General features: G+C 45.5%; 1 protein-coding gene across 9 annotated transcripts in view; it reads left to right on the top strand.

Annotated features, from left to right (window-relative positions):
* LOC139378662 (DENN domain-containing protein 5B-like) overlaps window positions 1-23,167 on the top strand; it is a 72,740-nt gene that overhangs the window by 15,879 nt on the left and 33,694 nt on the right. For 7 of the 9 annotated variants that reach the window (XM_071121043.1, XM_071121042.1, XM_071121041.1 and 4 more), the window contains exons 2-3: window positions 16,040-16,099; window positions 19,840-19,949. In XM_071121043.1, the coding sequence (XP_070977144.1) occupies window positions 16,040-16,099; window positions 19,840-19,949 (170 nt within the window). The remainder of the gene's footprint in view (window positions 1-16,039; window positions 16,100-19,839; window positions 19,950-23,167) is intronic. The other 2 variants (XM_071121045.1, XM_071121044.1) reach the window with 1 other exon arrangement.

Genomic DNA, 23,167 nt, shown 5'->3' with positions numbered 1-23,167 from the left:
GAGATCTGATGGGGCCTTGGTGAACGCAGAGCTCCACGCCATGGTGATTGATGAAAGGTGTCAGTGGCGTTATGATGGAAGTCCAGCTGTATTATCTTACAGCTCTATCTGGTGTGAAGGATGGTGATGGTGGCTTGTAGTGCTGGCTCGTGGAGGATGGTGATGGTGGCTAGTAGTGCTGGCTCGTGGAGGATGATGTGCTGAATTACAACTGGTTCCGGTTCTGATTTCTGAAAGACTTAATCCATCCACCATTATTTTAATCTCTTTTCTCATATATTTTCTCTTTTTCTTCTCTCAGCTTTCCTTCACATCTTATCCATCTGTAGCCAAGTTGTACCGTGGATGTTGTCTTTATACTCCACTGTTGAGGCCTCAGTCTGTGAGAGCAGCTCTATGTAAAGTGGCATGCTATTTCAGCTTGTTGCAGGATGCTGCAATCCGTGCCAACAGATGAACACACAGATTGTTAATTTGCATGTTGCCTTAGAGAGAGAGAGACACACACGTACACACACAGTTGCTCAGGTGTCGTTAGGGCTCAGTGATCTGTTTCCTCTCTGGCCATCTGTAGCAGTAAGCATCACCAGATAGTTGTGGACTGTTGACATTAAACAAGGGATTCTTTGTCTGTATGTATAAACATTTAGGGGTGAACAAATTATTTACCCTAAGATGTCGCTGGAGAAAAATTCAGCCAATTGTGTTTTTTTGTTCGTTGATTTGTGTTGTTTGTAACTTATTTTATTATTTTACTTTGTACATAATGTTGCCGCTATCGTCTCTTATGACCGAAAATAACTTCAAGACATCATGGCTGCGATTCCTCACCACGGACTACCACGGAGTCCTTTTTTTCCTTTCATGACTCTGACGAGTCTGACGCGAAGGATGCACTTCTTCCTCGGGAACAGGCCCCGATCCCTGTGATCTGCCTTCTGAGAATTTGTTTGTTGATCGAATAAACCCCCACTTCCTTCGTTCTGCTAGCAAACGTGCAATCTTTGGAGAATAAAATGGACGAGTTATGCAGAAGATGAATCTACCAACGGGATATTAAAAACGGTAACATCTTATGCTTCAAGGAGTCGTGGCTGAACGACGACAACATCAACATACAGCTGGACGGTTATAGGATGTACCGGCAGGATAGAACGTCTGGTAAGACAAGGTGAGGCGGTCTATGTATTTTTGTAAATAACAGCTTGTGCATGATATCTAAGTAAGTCTCAAGCTATTACTTGGCAGGCAGCATCCGCTCTGAGCTAAAGGCTAGAGCTGCCGCTTTCAAGGAGCGGGACTCTAACCCGGAAGCTTATAAGAAATCCCGCTATGCCCTCCAGCAAACCATCAAACAGGCAAAGCATCAATACAGGACTAAGATGGAATAGTACTACACCAGCTCTGATGCTCGTTGGATGTGGCAGGGCTTGCAAACCATTACAGACTACAAAGGGAAGCACAGCCGAGAGCTGCCCAGTGACACGAGCCTACCAGACGAGCTAAACTACTTCTATGCTCGCTTCGAGGCAAATAACAGTGGAGCAGGTTGAGAGTTCAAGTTCCTTGGTGTCCACATCACCAACAAACTAACATGGTCCAAGCATACCAAGATAGTTGTGAAGAGGGCACGACAAAACCTATTCCCCCTCAGGAGACTGAAAAGATTTGGCGTGTGTCCTCAAAGTTCTACAGCTGCGATCTGCCTTCTGGTTGCATCACTGCCTGGTATGGCAACTGCTCGGCCTCTGACCGCAAGGCACTACAGAGGGTAATGTGTACGGCCCAGTACATCACTGGGGCCAAGCTTCCTGCCATTCAGGACCTCTATACCAGGGAACGCCCTAAAAATTGCCAAAGACTCCAGCCACCCTAGTCAGACTGTTCTCTCTGTATTAAGTAAGCATTTCACTGTAAGGTCTACTACACCTGTTGTATTCGGCGCATGTGACAAATACAATTTGATTTGATTTTACCCTACCCACCACCCACACACTTGTCGCTCTCTCTCTGTCGCTCTCTATCTCTACACTTTTCCCCTTTTCATTCTTCCATTTGAAGGCCACAGTATGAGGCCTAGGGCTGGAGGGCCTTATGCAACTGTCCATATTCACCCTCCCTCCTTCATCAAGGGCATTTCAATCACACTCTCTCTCTCTCTCCTTTCTCACTCATACCACATCTACCCTTTTTCACTCTCTGTAATAAAAGTGTGACCCTTCTCTCTCTCCTTTGTCGTGAAATTACCTTAGCATTGTCTTTTGGTTGTCAATCAACTCATGTGTCCACTCCTCTCAACATACAGGTACCCCTCTCTGAGGTGGCCATGGGACTTCTATTGGGGTGATGCAATTAAAATGCGTTTATAGGGTTGAAACGAGATGATGTAACCTCACTTCAACCAGGGTCATTAGTCTCTTCACAGAGTGTCGGGATGCGTAACAGGTTGCCATGGTAACCAACGGCTTTTAAGCAAAACATATTATGCCGTAGGGGTGGATGGGTTGTTCGGTAGAGAGAGACCCCACCCCCTCCACCACTACAGTCCCATTCTCACTCTGCCTAGGCCTAATTATATGTAGGTCATTTATGTTGGCTGTCAGTTGTTGGCCTTTTGGAAGCATCGAGGCAGCAACATATTCGACCCTTTATGCACACACACATTCACGCGCACACAGCCACTCAAACAAAACACATATTTCTCAATGCACAAGTATAGTAATTTTAAGAAATAGTTTCCTTTCTTCAGAGCCCTCACTGACACCACGGACAGCTCTTAGAGACGAATGGCTCAAACATGGCCGCTGGCATTCAATGTGCCTGTTTGTGTGATCTCAGCCCTTGTTGGGCTGATAGGGGCTCTTAAAAAGCTTACAAAAGGCTCTTACATGGTCGTGCTGCATGGATGTGTGTACAGCACTGTGGGGAGGAACTAGTCTACAGAAGGCTCCGTAATACTACCATAGTTAGTCTGAGGGCCAACCAAGCCAAAGCCTTATCTGTGGATATCAAAGGAGACTGAGAGAGAGTTTCAGATGTTTGGTTCCTCTCGCTCTTCTACGCTCTCCCCCGCGCTCTCTCGGTCTTCTTCCCCCTCTCTCTTTTTCTCCCCCACCTCTAACTGATGACAGTTCCCTCTCCGCAAGTGCCGAGGGCCAATCTGCCTCTGAGGAATTGAAATGTGCTGCCAGCCTCAGCCACCGTTATATTTGTTATTTGATTTAAATAAAGTGATCATGAACAATCTACCATGTGATTACTGGTGTAGAAATATAACAATCCTTTACACCTGATTCAAAACCTCCCGTCTGCCATTATACTGTATATCCTGTTTTTTGACAGATAGTCTGTTTATTTTGCAGGAATGGCATTGCTAGGCTTTTCGTGGGCAAGATAATGACAAAGATAAACTGAAGGGAAATGTTTATATGGAATGTGGCTGGCTGTTTGTGGCTGGTTATTTTGGGGTGGTGGAAACGTCAGGCAGGCTGGCAGAGTTTGCCCCTGGAGGTTTGAGTGCTGGCACTTCTCCCTAGTGTACACTACACTGAACTCTACAGCTGTTTTCTCACTTCCTTCTTTATCTCCCTCTTCCACTCACTCTCCTTTGTTCTCCCTACCTCTATCCCTCTCTTTGACATTTTCATCCACACACTCCCTCATTCTGGTCTCCTTTTGCTCTAAGGCTCTCTCGCTCCCTCCCTTTTCCCTTCACATTCCATCTGCCATTTCACTTGCTTGCTCTCTGTATTTCTCAGTCCAACAATTCCACCCTCCCTCTTCAGTGTTCTCTCCTCCTGGCAGGCTCTCTCCTTTCACCTCGCTCTGTCTTTCGACAGGAGGCTGGGTCAGTCAGGCTGTACTCTACTGCAGCTGGCTTCTACCCCTGTGGAAATAAACATTTGGATGAACCTACATGAACATTTTTATATAAACCCGACATGAACCTACTGAACCTAGATGACTCTTCTAGAGGAACACCTGGCCACCTGAATACACTCAGCTTGGTGGACATTTGAGTCAGACCAGTCATCATTGTCATCGTTTTCATCACCTTGTTATTGCACTGCTACCATGAAAACAGCCGTCAGTACTGCCCTCATTCAATTGCTTAATTATATGTTGCTCCTGCCCTCATAACATAATTAGGACAGGTAGCTAATAGCCGCCCTACTACAGTTTTCTCCACAGGTCAGTCTGTTTCCCCCTTTCATCAGGTCCCACTTCCAGGATGGGTAGACGTTTTCTGTCTTAGACATCTCCTGCTTCATGTTCACTCCCCAGTGCACCACTGACAAACACAGGACTGCCTGTGTGTGTGTGTCTCAGACTCCAGTGATGTTGCCCCGCAGCACTAAACCCCTCCTGGAGTGTCTTTACTTTTGTTTATATCCGTTTATCACTCCTGAAACAGCCTGTACCCGCCCCTCGCACGGTGTTACAGCCGCCAGCATGCACGCACACCCCCTGCACAGCATGCTGGGAAATCCTAATCCCAGTTGCATATACCTGCCATCTGGGGCATGATGCAAGAGTCACATGCCTGTCATTATGCAAAATAGTCTCGTAACTTTGTTTATAAGGGAAGAATCGGTGTCTGAAACTGTGTGCTGCCACCACCATGAATTACAATGGTGGAGCTATGGAGTATCAACGTCAAGGTTTCTCTGTTCTGTATCTCCCTTTACAGTAGGGCTGGAATTGCCAGGGGCCTCACGATACAATATTATCACATTAACTTAGGTGCCAATTCTATATGTATTGCGATTCAATACTGTGATTTTTGTGTTAAACATATTGCTCACTATGTCTGTTGCAGGGAGCCTTGAGAAAACAAGTTTTGATCAGTCATGGAAATAAGTGCTGAAAATTGAATTGGGAATGGGGGAGACCTAGTCAGACGGGCAATTGAATGCCTTGAACTGAAATGAGTCTTCCGCATTTAACCCAACTCCTTTGAATCAGGGAGGTGCGGGGGGCTGCCGTAATCAACCTCCACGTCTTCTGCGCCCAGGGAACAGTGGGTTAACTGCCTTGCTCAGGACCAGAACGACAGATTTTTACCTTATCAGTTCGCTCCCTATTTAAAAAGAAGATGGAGAACAAGCTAGTTTTGGTGCAGCTACAGTAAACTAGCGCAAAATAATATTGTGACGTTGTCAAAACGATACGATATATCGTCAAAAATAATATACAGATTTGTAACTGTATCAATCTTCTTTTTTTCTCTCCAATACTTTAAGCTCCATCTTTCTCTCCCTCCCCTCCCCTTTCTCTCCTAAACAAACGGGGGTGATGATGCCGTTGTGTCACGGGGAAAGAATGTTGGACAGGTTCCACTGTGGTGAACCCAGCTTAGCAGGGATAAAAGATCTGTTGCGGATGCCTTTTCCCCCTCCTAAATCCCACATCACAAACATGTGTGCCATATTTTCCCCTCTGTTTTGTTCAGAGCCATCAGTTATTACAGGGTGTAGAAATGCGTCTTGTGTTGATTAATGGGTTGTTATTTCCTTTGTTTTGTGATGATTGTTATACCTATAGTCTAAACAGTGTTTTATTAAGCTGCACCTGTACTCACTCCCTTCCTCAACTACACCTCCACATTAAGCATACGGATCAGCAACACCTTCTAATTGACCTGTCATAGGATCATGTTACAGTGAGTCACTAAGCTGGGATAACTCAACCTGGCTCAATGAAGGACCCCTGGGAGAGTGGTGCATGTGCCTGAATAAAAATGAGTCATCCACACACCAACTCCTTTCCCCCTTCCTTTCTTTTCTCTCGCCTTCTCCTCACCCTCCTCCCACTAACCCGGGCTCGCATTTCTCTTCCCCTCTGTTTTACCCCTGTCCTCTCTCCCTGCCTCTCTTCTCCTCCCCCCCCCATGGAGAGAGGGGACAAAGCAGTGGCTGAGAGAATGACAGAGTGGTGACAGCACCGTACTCAGATCAATAGAGGGCTGAATAGGGCCATCAGAGCCAGGCTAATCTGGGCTGTGACACATGACCATTGTGACAACACACACACGCTGCCACTGACAAACAAGCAAGCAGAAAGCAGATGTACACTCACATCAACGTATTCATGCACACACTGATCTTCCGTCTCACACTCTCCCACACACACATCCGGCCCAGCACATCAAGACCCCTCATGTTTAGATCATTCATGATAATTAAGAGACTACAAGGTGGCGACTCTGCCCTCTACCCGTTTATCTTGTTGCCAGGAAACAGATGTGGTGCTGCTCTATTGCTGGTTACACTGTATCACTGCCAGTCTTGGTTGGGTGGGTTCAGCACTGTAGCACTACCAGTCTTGGTTGGGTGGGTTCAGCACTGTATCACTGCCAGTCTTGGTTGGGTGGGTTCAGCACTGTAGCACTGACAGTCTTGGTTTGGTGGGTCCAGCCCTGTAGCACTGACAGTCTTGGTTGGGTGGGTCCAGCCCTGTAGCACTGACAGTCTTGGTTTGGTGGGTCCAGCCCTGTAGCCCTGACAGTCTTGGTGGGTCCAGCACTGTGGTTGGAGGTTATGGGGGAAGAGTTGTATGTGCATTGTACATGATCGTGTATGAGAAAGTGTGGCTTCATTCGCCTGTCTTTGTATCTCTGTCTGTGTGTGTGTGTGTGTGTGTGTGTGTGTGTGTGTCCTGACTAGGCCCAGCCTGAACAGGTGCTGGTCTAGTGCATACTGGAATGTGTTCAGAAGCCCAATGGGCCAATGGGAACAGGGCCAGCACTGCAGGAGGCAGCACAGCTAACTTTTAACACTGAGTTACTGTTCCTAGCTGGGGAAGGAAAATATTAGCAAAATCATGAAATGTTACTAGCTATAATAATACCATTTTATTAGTCTTAAGTCATGACTTAAAGCTTTATCTTTTTCATTTAACAACATGTACATGTCTCATATTTTCCTCTGAATTCTTTGTTCCTACATTTCACCGGCTTCATTCACTGAGGATAGTGGCATAATGTATTCAGGAGACACTCCGATATGGAGATGCTTTTTGAAGTTAAAGTCTAGAAGCCAATGGGATTGTCTGTCATGATGGACCCTACTGCAGAATGTCACATCTATCCATTCATAGTGCTGGCTCCCGTCTCTGTCAGGGCTGGGTGACGATCGGGACAGACTGTTGTCAACCACCCACAAAGCAACCCTGTCTGCTACGATCCCACAGAGCTGATTCAACCCAATGACACACGCATGCATGCATATACAGACATTGCCGCACACACAGAGACAGACACACACACACACACACTATGGCTACAGCCACACAGACACACACACACACACACACACACACACACACTGGCTACAGCCACATCTAACAAACGCCAACTCTGTCATGGCAACAAAGCCTCTCAGTCATTCTCTGTGGCTGCCATCCCCAGCTGCATGTATTGTCTCCTATAGTCTCCCTCAGTATAGCACGTATGAACACCCTGCAGCCCAGCCTGCTGAACACAACGCATGTATTATACATCACCGTCTGGAGCTACACTGTGTGTGTGTGTGTGTGTCTGCATAGTGATGGGTGTGAATGAGACTTTCTGATTGTATAGATGAGCTGATTGCTGCTGTAATTGGCCAGTGTTTTGGGTGCTGAAGCTGAAGGGGGAGATGGGGTCTCCCTCGTAATGAGGGAGTATGTGTGTGTGTGTGTGTGTGTGTGGCTTTATGTAACAGATGTGAAACGGCTAGCTAGTTAGCGGTGGTGTGCGCTAAATAGCGTTTCAATCGGTGACGTCACTTGCTCTGAGACCTTGAAGTAGTGTTTCCCCTTGCAGAGGGGCTTTTGGTGCGCGGTGGTGCGCGGCTTTTGTGGAGCGATGGGTAACGAAGGAATGAGAGGGTGTTGGAGAGAGAGAGAGGTAGGTAGGAAAGAGAAGGAATGAGAGGGTGTTGGAGGGAGAGAGAGAGAGAGGTAGGTAGGAAAGAGAAGGAATGAGAGGGTGTTGGAGAGAGAGTGTGTTATGAGTGTTGTGAGAGTGTTTGAGATGGTAACCTGTGTGCGCTCCTCTGCACTACTCCAAATCCTTCCAAATCCTTGATCTGTGGTCGGCTCACGTTCTGTCTGTCAGGTATTCGGGTCTGGCTCTGACTAGGGCTGTTGCGGTGACCGTATTACCGCCGCACCAGCAGTCATGACCACAGACAAATTCCCTGTGACCGTTGGTCACGGTAATCCCAATCCAAAACTGTGCAAATGAATGGCGCTGATGGGTAGCCTACCAATCTGGCTAACGGCCCTCGTTAATGACCCGGTACCAAGCGCTCTAGTGTCCCTATAATCACTCTCTAAACACTTCATGATTGAATTTGAATATTCTGAATGAGGACAAATGGTGAGGGGAGTTAGAGGTCCTGTTTCAAAAGGCAAAGAGCGAGCAGCTGTTAGGGTGTAGAGGCCCCGTGTGTGTGTGTGTGTGTGTGTGTGTGTGTGTGTCTGAGAAACACACAGGATGGAGGGAGAGACTGCAACTTCTGTTGACTCGCGCTAGACTAACTTCTTGCTAGTTATTTGTCATCCCATCTGATTACAGAGTACTACCTGTTTTGACTGAATCAAATCGAGAGAAGCTATCTAACTAGGCTAATTGAGGCTAGCCATAAGGACTTCTCACCATCCTACAGTTATCCTACACATAACAACTCCATTCAGATTATAGTGTAAATAGCAGCCTACCTGTTGGCTTTTGGTCGTTGTAGCCTTTCTTTCTCATTTCACTTTTAATTCTGTCCTTTTAATTCCAATTTCTAACCGTCTTGCTACACAAGCAGAGCAGCAATGGAATTGTCTCTCTCTTTCCGCTGGAAGTGCAACCATCAGAGCCTTACCATCAGAGCCTTACCATCAGAGCCTTACCATCAGAGCCTTGCCATCAGAGCCTTGCCATCAGAGCCTTGCCATCAGAGCCTTACCATCAGAGCCTTACCATCAGAGCCTTACCATCAGAGCCTTACCATCAGAGCCTTGCCATCAGAGCCTTGCCATCAGAGCCTTGCCATCAGAGCCTTACCATCAGAGCCTTACCATCAGAGCCTTACCATCAGAGCCTTGCCATCAGAGTGCATGCCTTTATTAGTGACTTATTAGTGACGTCATGCAGTACTTATGTTTTTCGAAGTGATTTCTAAGACATTCCCAGGTTTATAGGCCTATCACGACTAAATAAATAATAGGTTTTATTGTGATGGTCAATGCTATATTAAATGGATTATTTTGTCTTTTTAAAATGTAAAGGTCCAAAGGCGCCTTAAACACGTTGATGTTAATTAAAGGTCAATTACCGTGAGTCCTAGGTCGGACTGCTTGGTTTTGGCTTGCGTTGACTGATCAGAGCTCAAATGGATGTAGGATTTCAATGTATTATATCCCATGTCTTTTTTTTTGTTCTCCTGAATTATACATCCATGCATCTCAGCTACACATTCAAGTGTAGTAGATTATCATGATTGTGTTTTATGATACACGCACAGCTCCCCCTGTTGTGTGCTATGCAGAGACCAAGCACAGGCTGTCCTCGGGAATGTTGTGGAACATCCCCTGTCTTTATCTGCCCCCTTTGACCTCCCACCTCTGAACTTCAGTCGACCTGTCACGCTGACAGCAGGGGGAACACTATGATGAATCTCAGGTTTTTTCCTTACTTATCGCTCTGTGTCAAAGGTCATACTGTCTGTCACGTATTGTCCTCCACTTTTCTGTGTGTGTGCGCGCTTCATTTAACAGTAGCAATCTTCCTCCTCAGCTGGTTGCTCTTTGAGGTAGCAGATTCCCAACAGACACACACGCATACACTTTTACGGTTATTGTTTTACAGGCCTTGTGCTGTGATGTAATGGTCTCCCATCCAAAATGTCCCAGGTTTATGGACCATAGTCAGACCTGATGAACACTGCCCAGCCCTGGATCAGAGCAGTTGATGAGCTGCCTGACATTAAAGAGATGGACAGCTATAGACTGCTAACCACTACAGTATAATAACCAGTAAGAGACTGGGGGATGGAGGGAGATGGGGGGGGGGGGGGGGGTGTTATCTTACGGTCTATATGAAGCAGATGTGAATTGTGATTGGATTGTATTGATGCTCATGCAAGGTTACTCATCGTGCGAGGCTAGCTTGCTGAACTACCTTCACTTCATGTCCCAAGCGTCAATTTCTCTATGAGCAATAGGAGCCCAGGAAGAGAGAGAAATGTAACTTTCAGTGACTCCATGTGGCATGAAGGTATAGTGGAAAACAAGGTGGCTCAACGTCAACAACAACAGGGAAAAACACTGGTGAACAGGTGCGTGATTCAATCTGCGCTGTGTCCTTTGTGTCTGAGAGAGTGGAAGAACAAAGGAGAGCGCGAGAGAGAAAGAACAAGAAATTGTGTGTGAGAGAAAACAAGAGACGGAGAGAGAGAGGGAGGGAGGGAACGACAGAGAGAGAATGAAAGAAGGGGAGATAGAGTGCAATATAGAAGCCCAAATCAAAGTTTATTGGTCACGTACACCATTTTGCAGATGTTATCGCAGGTGCTCATTTTATGCCTCTAGCTCCAACAGTGCAGCAATATCTAGCAATACAATAACTATACACACAAAATCCAAAAGTATAAAAATAACAAGAAATTAAGACATCACACACAAGCTGTGGCCTCCTCTGATTAAAAAAAATATATATATATACTTTTTTTTGGAATGAGCAGACCGTTTGGCAGTGTGCTGGGAGGGTTTTCCTCACAGAGGTAATGTAGCCTTGGCGTTGTACTATGTATCTAGACTGCTGCTCTTCACTTTTAATGGGACTGCTCTGGTGGGGCTATTTGCTTTCCCTGTTCTAGGGGTTGACATGGCAACCTGACACTGTCTGGACTAGGGGAGATAAGAGGGTATGTCCGTCATCTCCTCCCTCTGACTTTGAAGAGGAAAATGAAGAGGGGAATTAAACTGTGAAAACATGTAGTTGATGTGAAGTTGAATAAGTGTTGCTGCTATTTTGAAATAAAATAAGCTCTTTGTTCCCAGGAGTAAGTGTACGTGCGAGTGATGGCAGGATGAGTGTGATTATGGGATTGTCTGTGTTATTGCTTCAGTCACAGACGGACAGGTTTCTGAGGCTTTCTCCTCAGTTTATTTATTTGTGTTTGTCTGCGTGTGTGTCTATTGTCAGTGTAGTGGACGACTGAGCTGTTATCTGGTGTGTGAGTCTAAATGAATCTGCATGTGGTGTTTAATCCTGTTAACTGTGGTCACGCTTCCACTTCTCACGTGAAGCAACAGGACACACACACAATATGCACATTTTTATGAAACAGTTTAATTTAATTTATAATGTCTTGATATCTCAAAATCATTGTCATGTGGTTTTATAAAAATAAAAAAACTCCAAATCTAAATGAAAATGATACAAACCTAAAAAGTAACTTATATTGCCATTGCCAACTATGTGAAAATAGCCTACCTAAAGCCAACTGCAGCCTGCAGGTAGAAAATATCCGGAGTAAAAATTAATATGCTATAAATCGCACGCTGAGTGGTTATCGAAAGGGAGAGAGCTGGGAAGATGTTTCAAATACATTGAGGAACTATTGTAATTCTCAATGGATGTAAAAAAAAACAGACTTAGTTTGCTTGCCGTTTGAGGTGAAGAAAACACTACTCTGAGAAGCTCCACAGGTCGTTAGTGGTGGTGCGTTAAGCCAATCGGAAAAACTATCAGATCCCAAAATGAGCACATCTCTATGCCTACATTTTTTGCGCAGGCCAGGTAGCCTATAGGCCTACTTCTATGTACAATCAGGCCAGGTAGCCTATAGGCCTACTTCTATGTACAATCAGGCCAGGTAGCCTATAGGCCTACTTCTATGTACAGTCAGGCCAGGTAGCCTATAGGCCTACTTCTATGTGTGCGCATCCTTACTCAGCATTGATGGCAGCGCTCCAAACAAGACAATGACTAAATAATCAAAACTCGTACATGGAATGAAATAAACCAAGTGTAGCATAGGTTGTTTCCCCCGCGAACAATGTGTCCACTCCGACAATGAGAACGCGTAGACTGGAATAATACTATTGAATGCCTTAAAATAAATTACCGTAACCAAAGTAACAAACGTTGTAGATTAGAAATGACATGTAAATGTAATAAATGTACAACTGGTGATATATGTAATGGGGGAATTGACATATACTGACAAACAAATGCGAACAATTCACACAAGGAAGTTGTGGAACGGTGAATGTGCACACATTGGCAGGAGAGAGCGCATTCTGGAGAGAGAGGTGCATTGTGCATCTGGGCGCATGGTCAATCTGACGTCTGCATTGGCCATGCAGAATTTAGGGTGATTATGGCCTCAGCAGAAGTCAGGGCGTTCATACTTCTTGCGCTTTGCAGAGCTGTTGTCAAGGACGTGAGTTTGTGTTTATACAGGATGTACCGCCCCCCACCTACCGTCAACAAATCATGTCCATGTGGAGCTATACAGAGCCCTCCACATTGTTACGACATTTTGGAGGCGCATGGCGATGAGCTTGATTTGCCCTCTGCATGCCTCTGTAGGCTCCACATTTACGTCACACCCTCCATGTGGCGCCTCCTACCACATTTTTGGATCAAACATATTGACTTTTTCTAGGCCTCCGCAATGGATTAGTTCACTGAGATGGGATCATATATATATATATATATATATATATATATATATATATAAATATATATATGTGTGTGTGTGTTACTGCTCGGCTTAATCTCTGTCGAACAACAGCCTAACGACAAAACAGTCAACTAATTGGGATTGGTTTTCATTGAGCCTGGTCTCCCAGTAGAATCCCAATAGGACCCCGTAACCCATTCCAGCCCGATGGGTAATCCGCTTACTACCGCTGCACATTGATCCTCATATCATTTCTAATCATTACAATCACTCACAACTAGCTTTTTATTGGGGACAACAGATCAATTTGGTCTGCGCACGTTTCTGCAAGTGTGTATCCATGTGAGCGAGCATCTCTGTCTGCGTATGTGTGTACGTTTCTGTGAGTGTGTATCCATGTGAGCGTGCATCTCTGTCTGCGTATATGTCTGTACGTTTCTGAGTGTGTATCCATGTGAGCGTGCATCTCTGTCTGCGTATATGCGTGTACGCTTCTGTGAGTGTGTATCCACTTGAGCGAGCATCTCTGTCTGCGTATATGTGTGTACGTTTCTGTGAGTGTATATCCACGTGAGCATGCATCTCTGTCTGCGTATATGTCTGTACGTTTCTGTGAGTGTGTATCCACGTGAGCGTGCATCTCTGTCTGCGTATATGTCTGTACGTTTCTGTGCGTGTGTATCCACGTGAGCGTGCATCTCTGTCTGTGTAAATGTGTGTACGTTTCTGTGAGTGTGTATCCATGTGAGCGTGCATCTCTGTCTGCATATATGTTTGTACGTTTCTGTGAGTGTATATCCACGTGAGTGTGTATCCACGTGAGCGTGCATCTCTGTCTGCGTATATGTCTGTACGTTTCTGTGCGTGTGTATCCACGTGAGCGTGCATCTCTGTCTGCGTATATGTGTGTACGTTTCTGTGAGTGTGTATCCATGTGAGCGTGCATCTCTGTCTGCGTATATGTGTGTACGTTTCTGTGAGTGTGTATCCATGTGAGCGTGCATCTCTGTCTGCATATATGTGTGTACGTTTCTGTGAGTGTGCATGCATGAGCCCTGCCCATGTAATACCACAAAGTGTGGTGCTGACTGACACACACAGTGGCCTGGCAGACACACACACCTGAAAGTCACCATCAGTTACAGACAGCCCTCCCCTTTGTGTTTTTGTGTGTGTGTGTTTCTCACTGTGTGTGTGTTTCTCACAGTGTGTGTATGTTTCTCACAGTGTGTAGTGTGTGTTTCTCACTGTGTTTGTGTTTCTCACAGTGTGTGTGTGTGCGCGTGCCCATGAGGACTCTTATCTTCTCTTATCCCAGTTCATCAGCATCATTCTATATAAATCATCTTCCAGTTCAGTTTCAACAGACATATCAAAACAACAGATTTGAAGCTGTATACAAAGCAGACTATTCTGTAAATAGAGACTGGGATAAAGAATGTGTCTGCAGCAGAGAAGGACAAGGACATAGAGGGGGAGAGGGAGGGAGAGATAGAAAGTGCATAGATTGCAGCCTACAAATATGATAAATGTTATGGCATTATATTACCTAGATGTAGAGGTATATGTATATGTATATGTATATGTAGAGGTTGGCGTGTGCCTGCCTGTATGCGTACACGTTGTAGTGTGTGTGTGATCTCCATGTCAGGGTTGGAGTAATGATAGTGACCGCTGTAATGACTTGACAGAGCCCTGTGCTGCTGTCATAAAGCTGTACAACAGGGAGGAGTATGGTTCAGAAAGTGCAAACCTCAGGGTCTGTCATTACACAGCCCCCGCACACACACACCTGGCCAGCGGACACAATGTGCTGCTGTATTGCTGTGCTATAATCAAAGTCTGGCAGAAAGAGAGAGAGACGCTGTGTCATAATGACCTCATATTGACCCTTCAGTCTCCTGGGCTTGTGTGTTTGTAGAGCTCGGTTTTCAGGACTGATCCCTTCAGTGAGAGACAACACACACACGCACAAACACACACCGGTGGCTCCACTCTGATCATTGAGCTGTTTAGTCATGAGAGACAGTCAGAGGTCTGTGGCTTAGTCAGTCAGTCGTCTGGGAGAGGTTTAATGACTTAGCTAGGGCCTTTAATCTGCAGACCAATGGCTCTGAATGACTCCGCTTGGAATAGGAGAGACTGGGCTGTGCAGTGTGCATGCATGATTTAGGCATGTTTGTGCGAGAGAATGTTTGCTAGTGTGAGATTCAAGATGGTGCCGTTTCTGGCGTGTGAGTGTGTGCACTGAGTATACCAAACAGGAACACCTTCCTAATATTGAGTTGCACCCCCCTCTTTGCCCTCAGAACAGCCTGAATTCACCGGGGCATGGACTCTACAAGGTGTCAAAGGTATTCCACAGGGATGCTGGCCCATGTTGACTCTAATGCTTCCCACAGTTGTGTCAAGTTGGCTGGGTGTCTATTGGGTGGTGGACCATTCTTGATACACACAGGAAACTGTTGAGCATGAAATATCCAGCAGCATTGCAGTTCTTGACACAAACCGGTGCGCCTGTCACCTACTACCATACCCTGTTCAAAGTCACTTAAATATTTTGTCTTGCCCACTCACCCTCTGAATGGCACACATACACAATCCATGTCTTAGTTGTCTCAAAGGTTAAAGAAGGATTTTTAAGCCATCAAATTCACTACATCTACACTGATGGAAGTGGATTTAACAAGTGACATCAATAAAGGTTCATATCTTTCACCTGGATTCACCTGGTCAGTCTGTCATGGTATGTTCAGGAAATCTACAGGAAACAAAATGTATCGTGGTGCTTGGTTGAAGCTGTGAGTTCTGCTACACCACAGGTCCGGGGTTTGGGCAGGCTGCTTCTGCTTTGACTTTGCCAGGGAATGTCATCCTAATGACATGGTCCAGTCTGCAGCCTGCAGCCAGACAGCCTGCTGCTCACTAACTAACGATAAGCCATAAGCCACTGCACCCTCTGCGCCATCATGTCACACTGTCACTGCAACATGCTAATACATTTACTCGCTGTCCCCAATACTCTCACACGCCTGCTTCTCCAGTGTGTCTCTTCTCCTTCACTACCACTGATACATATACGATCTGGATAGATTGATAATGTATTGCTTATACCTATTAAATGTTGTCGGATCAGTGGTCGTGAAGGAAAGGAAGCGGTTTGAGACTATTGGGACTTGCCATGTTTTTTTCCCATGTTGCTATGTTCTGTTTTGATGTGTCAGACTTACGTTTCATGTTCATGCTTGTCTCATTCATTGTGCTTTAATCATTGATTCATTTTGCTTTTGTGTGCTTTGTTTGCGTTTGTTTTGACATGGGCTGTTTTTTTGTTTGTTTCCTCTGTCCCTTTTCTGCATGTGCCTCCACAATAGCTTTGTACCAATGGCTAGAGGCTGACCGCCAAGGCAGGGACCCCGATACAGCAGCCGCAGGTAAACTCCACCAACTGAATCCCATGTAGGGGTGTACAACTCTCTATCCCTTCAGATACTAACTTGCATAGTGTCCTCTCTCTCCCTTCAGATACTAACTTGCATAGTGTCCCTTCTCTCCCTTCAGATACTAACTTGCATAGTGTCCCCTCTCTCCCTTCTTATACTAACTTGCATAGTGACCCCTCTCTCCCTTCAGATACTAACTTGCATAGTGTCCCTTCTCTCCCTTCAGATACTAACTTGCATAGTGTCCCCTCTCTCCCTTCTTATACTAACTTGCATAGTGACCCCTCTCTCCCTTCAGATACTAACTTGCATAGTGTCCCCTCTCTCCCTTCTTATACTAACTTGCATAGTGTCCCCTCTCTCCCTTCAGATACTAACTTGCATAGTGTCCCTTCTCTCCCTTCAGATACTAACTTGCATAGTGTCCCCTCTCTCCCTTCTTATACTAACTTGCATAGTGTCCCCTCTCTCCCTTCAGATACTAACTTGCATAGTGACCCCTCTCTCCCTTCAGATACTAACTTGCATAGTGACCCCTCTCTCCCTTCAGATACTAACTTGCATAGTGTCCCCTCTCTCCCTTCAGATACTAACTTGCATAGTGACCCCTCTCTCCCTTCAGATACTAACTTGCATAGTGACCCCTCTCTCCCTTCAGATACTAACTTGCATAGTGACCCCTCTCTCCCTTCAGATACTAACTTGCATAGTGTCCCCTCTCTCCCTTCTTATACTAACTTGCATAGTGTCCCCTCTCTCCCTTCAGATACTAACTTGCATAGTGTCCCTTCTCTCCCTTCAGATACTAACTTGCATAGTGTCCCTTCTCTCCCTTCAGATACTAACTTGCATAGTGACCCCTCTCTCCCTTCAGATACTAACTTGCATAGTGACCCCTCTCTCCCTTCAGATACTAACTTGCATAGTGACCCCTCTCTCCCTTCAGATACTAACTTGCATAGTGTCCCCTCTCTCCCTTCTTATACTAACTTGCATAGTGTCCCCTCTCTCCCTTCAGATACTAACTTGCATAGTGTCCCCTCTCTCCCTTCAGATACTAACTTGCATAGTGTCCCCTCTCTCCCTTCAGATACTAACTTGCATAGTGACCCCTCTCTCCCTTCAGATACTAACTTGCATAGTGACCCCTCTCTCCCTTCAGATACTAACTTGCATAGTGTCCCCTCTCTCCCTTCTTATACTAACTTGCATAGTGTCCCCTCTCTCCCTTCAGATACTAACTTGCATAGTGTCCCCTCTCTCCCCTCAGATACTAACTTGCATAGTGTCTCCTCTTCCTTCATCTCACCCTCCTCCTTTTTCAGATCCTCCTTCTCTCCATGTCTATCTTTCCATATATATCTCACTCTCTCTTCCGGTCGACCCTTCCCCGGTCATTTGTATGTGGGTCAGATTCTCAGAGCTTGTTATTCTGAATCAGTCACTCTCCTCTGAAGGGGGCTATTTTTACCTTCATCCTCCTCCTCTTTCTCTTATGAGAAGAGAAGAGTTTTACCAGGCTATTTCTCTCTTCTCTCACTGTTGTTTTTGAGAGTGGAGGTTTGGCTTTCTCCTCTCTCTCTCTCTTTCTCTCTCCCTTATTCCACGTGTGTGTCCTAGTTTAACTTTGAGAGACAGTGAGTAAGCGAGATGGAGAGAATGAGTAAGAGAGAGAGATTGTCATTAGAGAGGAAAGAGGCTTAGGCCCTCTCCTCTCTGTCCTGTCCACTCCTGTTTGTCTCAGCTAAGGGCATCAAGAGAGTTTAGTCATCCTTCATTTGCCAGTTCAGATTACTGCACCTCCACACAGACACAGAAACCAGGAGCTAACCCACTGGCACTGCAACCCACAAGTCACCTAGGCAAGAGATGGCAGGATAGTGTGTGTATTTCGAGAGCAAAGGAGATGCAGAGTGCTTAACAGCAGATGAACGTCTTGGCGTTGTGTTTACATGCTAAAGACATGCCATCCATTTAGCATAGGATATCTGGAAAGTCTAGTGTTGGAAATTCAGCGATTAACACACACACACACACACACACACACACACACACACACACACACACACACACACACACACACACACACACACAGAGAGAGAGCGACATCCCTCTGGAGGACTGAGGTTATCCAGCTGTAACCTTTGTTTTTTCTCTAGTCTCTACATGACAGAGTGGGAGAGTGTTCACCAACGCTGCCAAAATGTCAACTTCCCAAGGCATTATTCATCTCTTATCGCACACACACACACACGCACCCACACACACTGATACAATAACACTAATGCCTAAAGCGTTAGCCAAAGCCCTAGCTCACGTCAGCCATCAGTATCCGTCAAAGCAGTGCAGGTTAAGGCTTGTCTAACATCTCTACTCTTCCATCTCCTTACATTAACTCAGCAGTGTGTCCCCATCTCGCATCATTCCTCCCCCACACAGCCCTCACACTCTGGAGACGAACCGTTTGTGTGTGTATGTCATTTCCTTGTTTACTAGTATAGGAGAAGAAGATTGCAATGCTAACTGTCCACGAGATTGTCCCACTACGACAGCAAACTAAATCAACAACATGTACAGCTTGTGTTGTAAACACTGTAACCTTCCAATCGTTCTTACTGATGGTGATAGACTATTCATCTTACGATCTCTGCAAAACACATTACATTGATCTGAGATAGTTGCATTCGCCATGGAGACCACTCATTGTGTCACATTTAAAACAATCACTCTGCTCCTCCCTCCGTTCTCCTCATCCTTCCACGACCCTCTGAACTCGCTCGTATCATCAAAAGGCGCGGAAACAGTCATCATGATCGATACGACCCGGCCCATCTAACGGTTCTTTTCACTTCTGAAATCAGTGGGGGTTGGTCTCCCTTTTGTTGCTGTAGTATTGGAGACCTAGTCACCCACAGTTAAATAAATAATGTGCCTGGATTAGCACTAAGATTTCTTTGTAAACAGAGTCGATTGGAAGCAACAGTCAACAGTTGGACAATCATGATTATGGCTTGTTAGTTTTGGTATTGAACCCCAACAAAGAGACAATGTCTGTAGTAACTAGGTCATCTGATTCCATGCTAGGAAGCTTCAGAGAAGGCACACAGTAGTGAAGGAAATGGATAAGACTCGATTGCACACATCTTATTACTGCTTAGCTAAACTAAGCTAATGACATGGTCCCAGCTGCTCCTTGCTCAGTGGACCTGATGTTGTAGTCAGTGCAGCTGTCTGACACATGAGCCAACATGGTCCTGCTTATACTCCATTAGACACACTGCTGCCCCATTAAAGCATTGAAGCACTGAAGCTTTTAGCAGCCTAGCATAAAGGCTGGGGATTAATGATGTAGATGTGTTGTTCACTACACCTTGCTGTTTTGCACATGAGGCTGGCAAAGTGAGGGGAACCAGAACAAGAAATGCCGGCAAGGGGAAATATTTATTGTTGTGTGTGTGTGTGTGTGTGTGTGTGTGTGTGGGAAGGGGAAGTGGAAAGCTTCGTAGCACATCTGTTGACATCTGTTGACAGCATTCTGAGATATCCCAGAATGCTGTGCAACATACAGCTGTGCTCATTCTTGTTTTCTTCCTCCTTGTATTCCCTTATGAGGATCTTTGATCCCTCTCTTATACACACACACACACTTTGACACACACCAATATCTTTAGTTAGTCAACTTGGTTGTCCAGAGACTTGACCTCTCTCTCTCTTTCTCTCTCCCTCTCTAGGGGAGAACTTTGAGCAGAGCCCCCTGAAGAGGACGTTTAAGTCTAAAGTCCTGGCCCACTACCCTGAGAACGTGGAGTGGAACCCTTTCGACCAGGATGCTGTCAACATGGTGGGTGAACCATCGCTGAGCTCTGAGCCAAACTGAGTGGTGAATGGATTGATGGAGGGACCATATTGGAGAAATGAGGGCAGGTTTGGGGGGTAGCTGATAACTTCTAATCAGTAACTATAATCAGTTATGTAACTGGCAAAAAAAAATGTAATCAGATTAGATACTTTTGAAAAACTAGATTACTTATTGGATTACTTTTTAATTCAGAAAGGATGTTTGTGAAAAAAATACATCGATACTTTTCTGTTTTCTCAGTGACATTCAATTCAGCATTGAAAAACAGGACGTGTTTTAGTTTGTAGTTTGTCCACATGAGCAAGTCTGACCACAAGTCAGAGACCATTTATGATGACACACTACATGTGTTTGATGGATCCTTTTTGTCTTCATCTAATGCCTCTTAAGGGGAAAGTAATCCAAAAGTGAAAGTAATCAGATTACATTACTGAGTTTGGGTAATCCAAAAGTTACTTTACTTATTACAATTTTGGACAGGTAACTAGTAACCGTAATGGATTACATTTAGAAAGTAACCTACTTAACCCTGAATGAGGGGAGTAGAAGGACAATAAACAGGCTCTATTCTATCTAATGAGTGGGCAGCAGGGAACCAAACTGGGTTGGAGGAAGGAATGGATGGAGGGACCTTATTGGTAACTAGTAACCGTAGCGGATTACAGTTACATGTAATCTGATTACAGAAAAACCGTAACTATAATCAGTTATGTAACTGGCACAGTAAACGGGAGCTATTGACTAACAATACCCCAACTAGGCATTGAAAGGCCTTTTAGATTGTTTACAGGGGAAAGGAAGGGCATGCTAGGATTATTCCAACCAATGCTTTAGGAAATAACAATGCACACACACACACCATTGGAGTAGAGAGGCCCATGATTAAGACACAATGCGGTGCCTTCTCTCGAGGGTATCCTGGGTAATGGGGCGAAGGCACCAAATCCCTTCTGTCTCTATGGATTTACCCAGGGGGGGTTGCAGGCTGTGGCTGCTTTGCTGCAGTTTGGGTTTAAAAATATATATATATATATTTGGGGAATTTACCCCTTTTTCTCCCCAATTTCGTGGTATCCAATTGTTAGTAGCTACTATCTTGTCTCTTCGCTACAACTCCCGTACGGGCTCATGCGTCCTCCGATACACAACCCAACCAAGCCGCACTGCTTCTTAACACAGCGCGCATCCAACCCGAAAGCCAGCCGCACCAATGTGTCGGAGGAAACACCGTGCACCTGGCAACCTTGGTTAGCGTGCACTGCGCCCGGCCCGCCACAGGAGTTGCTGGTGCGCGATGAGACAAAAGGGAAAAGTTAAGATGGTGATGATGAAATTGTATTTGTGCTTTATTGGATTTTATAAACTGGGTGGTTTGAGCCCTGAATTATGATTTGGCTAAAAGCCATGATATATCAGACCGTATACCACGGGCATGACCAAACATGTATTTTTACTGCTCTAATTACATTGGTAACCAGTTTATAATAACAATAAGTCTCCTCGGGGGTTTGTGATATATGGCCAATATACCACTACTCGGGGCTGTGTCCAGGCGTTGCGTCGTGCCTAAGAACAGCCTACAGCCGCGGTATATTGGCCATATACCACACCTCCTCGGGCCTGATTGCTAAAATAACCCACACACTGCAGGAAATGACAAACCAGAAGACTACGTTAGTCATGTATTGAATCACTCAAGGCCTGTCATGGAAGGGTGCCAAAGTTCCCGCTGACTTGTCGCTCAATGATCTGGGTCCACTGACGTGTATGTGGTTGACGGATCATATGTTTGTGTTGTGTGTGTGTGGGTCAATGTGTGTGTGTTTGCCTAGCCCAGCATATTGAGCCCCAGTAGAGGTAGCTGACCTCGATACCTGTCCCTCAAGTCCCTATAGAGGAGGTTCAGGAAGCGCTGGGTGTCGGCTGACCGTTGCCTCTCGTGATGCAAGGTCACTATTTTTCCGTTGGTGCTGGCCATTACGTCACACACTGGCGTCAGAACCGTTGAATTATTAACACCGGGTTCTCCGCTTACGTCGGCATGGAAACGACGGCCCATTGTGCGGTGTGTTCCAAGCAGGTCCAGGTCTGAAATGCATCTATGAAGGTTTCGATGGCAGAACCATTATGAATCTCAGCCCTCTCCCTGCTTGCCTCAACCTAACCCCCTTTATTCATATCTATAGTATCTCCATCCCGCTCACCATCCATATCCCCTTTCCCACTCTCCCTTCATTCCCCTCCTCTCTCATCTCTACTCTCTCTACCCATAGGGTGACCTTAGTGTAATCATGCTTCCTGCCCCTTTGGGCCTAGCAACAAAGCCCTTCTGATGATTGCTTTTCATATCCCAATCCTTTTCTCATAAATCCCCCCTTGATTATTATTTATTTATTTATCTCTCCCTTTATCGCTCCCTCTATTTATTTCTCTCCCTTTATCTCTCCCTCTATTTATTTATCTCTCCTTCAGTCCGTCGGTCCGTCCATCGCTCTGTCCATCGCTCTGTCTGTCTGATGTTGGCACTAATTAGATTTTCTTGTTAATCGGGCCCTGAGTCAGGTGTGTGTGTGTGAATAAGGAGAGCTGTGTGTGTGAGAGAGTGCCCAAGGATATGCATGAGTGTGTGTGTGAGAATAAGGAGAAGTGTGTGTGTGTGAGAGAGTGCCCAAGGATATGCATGAGTGTGAATGTGAGAATAAGGAGAGCTTTGTGTGTGCGAGAGAGTGGCCAAGGATATGCATGAGTGTGTGTGTGTGTGAGAGAGTATGAATGTGTTTCAGTTTGTTGAGCTTATTGCTTCATAATCAACAGTGCGTCACTCACCCAGAACCCCCACAATTCCTGTGTCCGTGCCGGAATAAGGGGATAGTTTAACACATGGGAACATTACCTGGGATTTCCAAGAATACTGTGAAATGTTCTGCTAGGAATTCCGAAATGCCTATCGGAAGTAATTTTGAGCCTAACAGAGCTGAGGCCCAGGTTGATGGCCCCAGACACAGTTACGGTTGACAAGAGGGTGGGATGACATTTAAGCCTGGAGCCTTTACTGTAAACAGTCAACAGTTTCTGCTCCCTTTGTTAGAACAGGAAGAGAGTTTTGAGTGAGACTTCAATGGAAGTGTGTCAATGGGATTAGATGACGCCGCTGTGCTACGGAGTCACTTGTATGCAACATGTCAGAGAGTGTTGAGTTG

This window comes from Oncorhynchus clarkii, chromosome 21, assembly GCF_045791955.1.
Source record: "Oncorhynchus clarkii lewisi isolate Uvic-CL-2024 chromosome 21, UVic_Ocla_1.0, whole genome shotgun sequence".
Classification (NCBI taxonomy): Eukaryota; Metazoa; Chordata; class Actinopteri; order Salmoniformes; family Salmonidae; genus Oncorhynchus; species Oncorhynchus clarkii.
The sequence above is the reverse complement of the archived record's forward strand: the minus strand, read 5'-3'. Positions and strand labels throughout refer to the sequence as shown.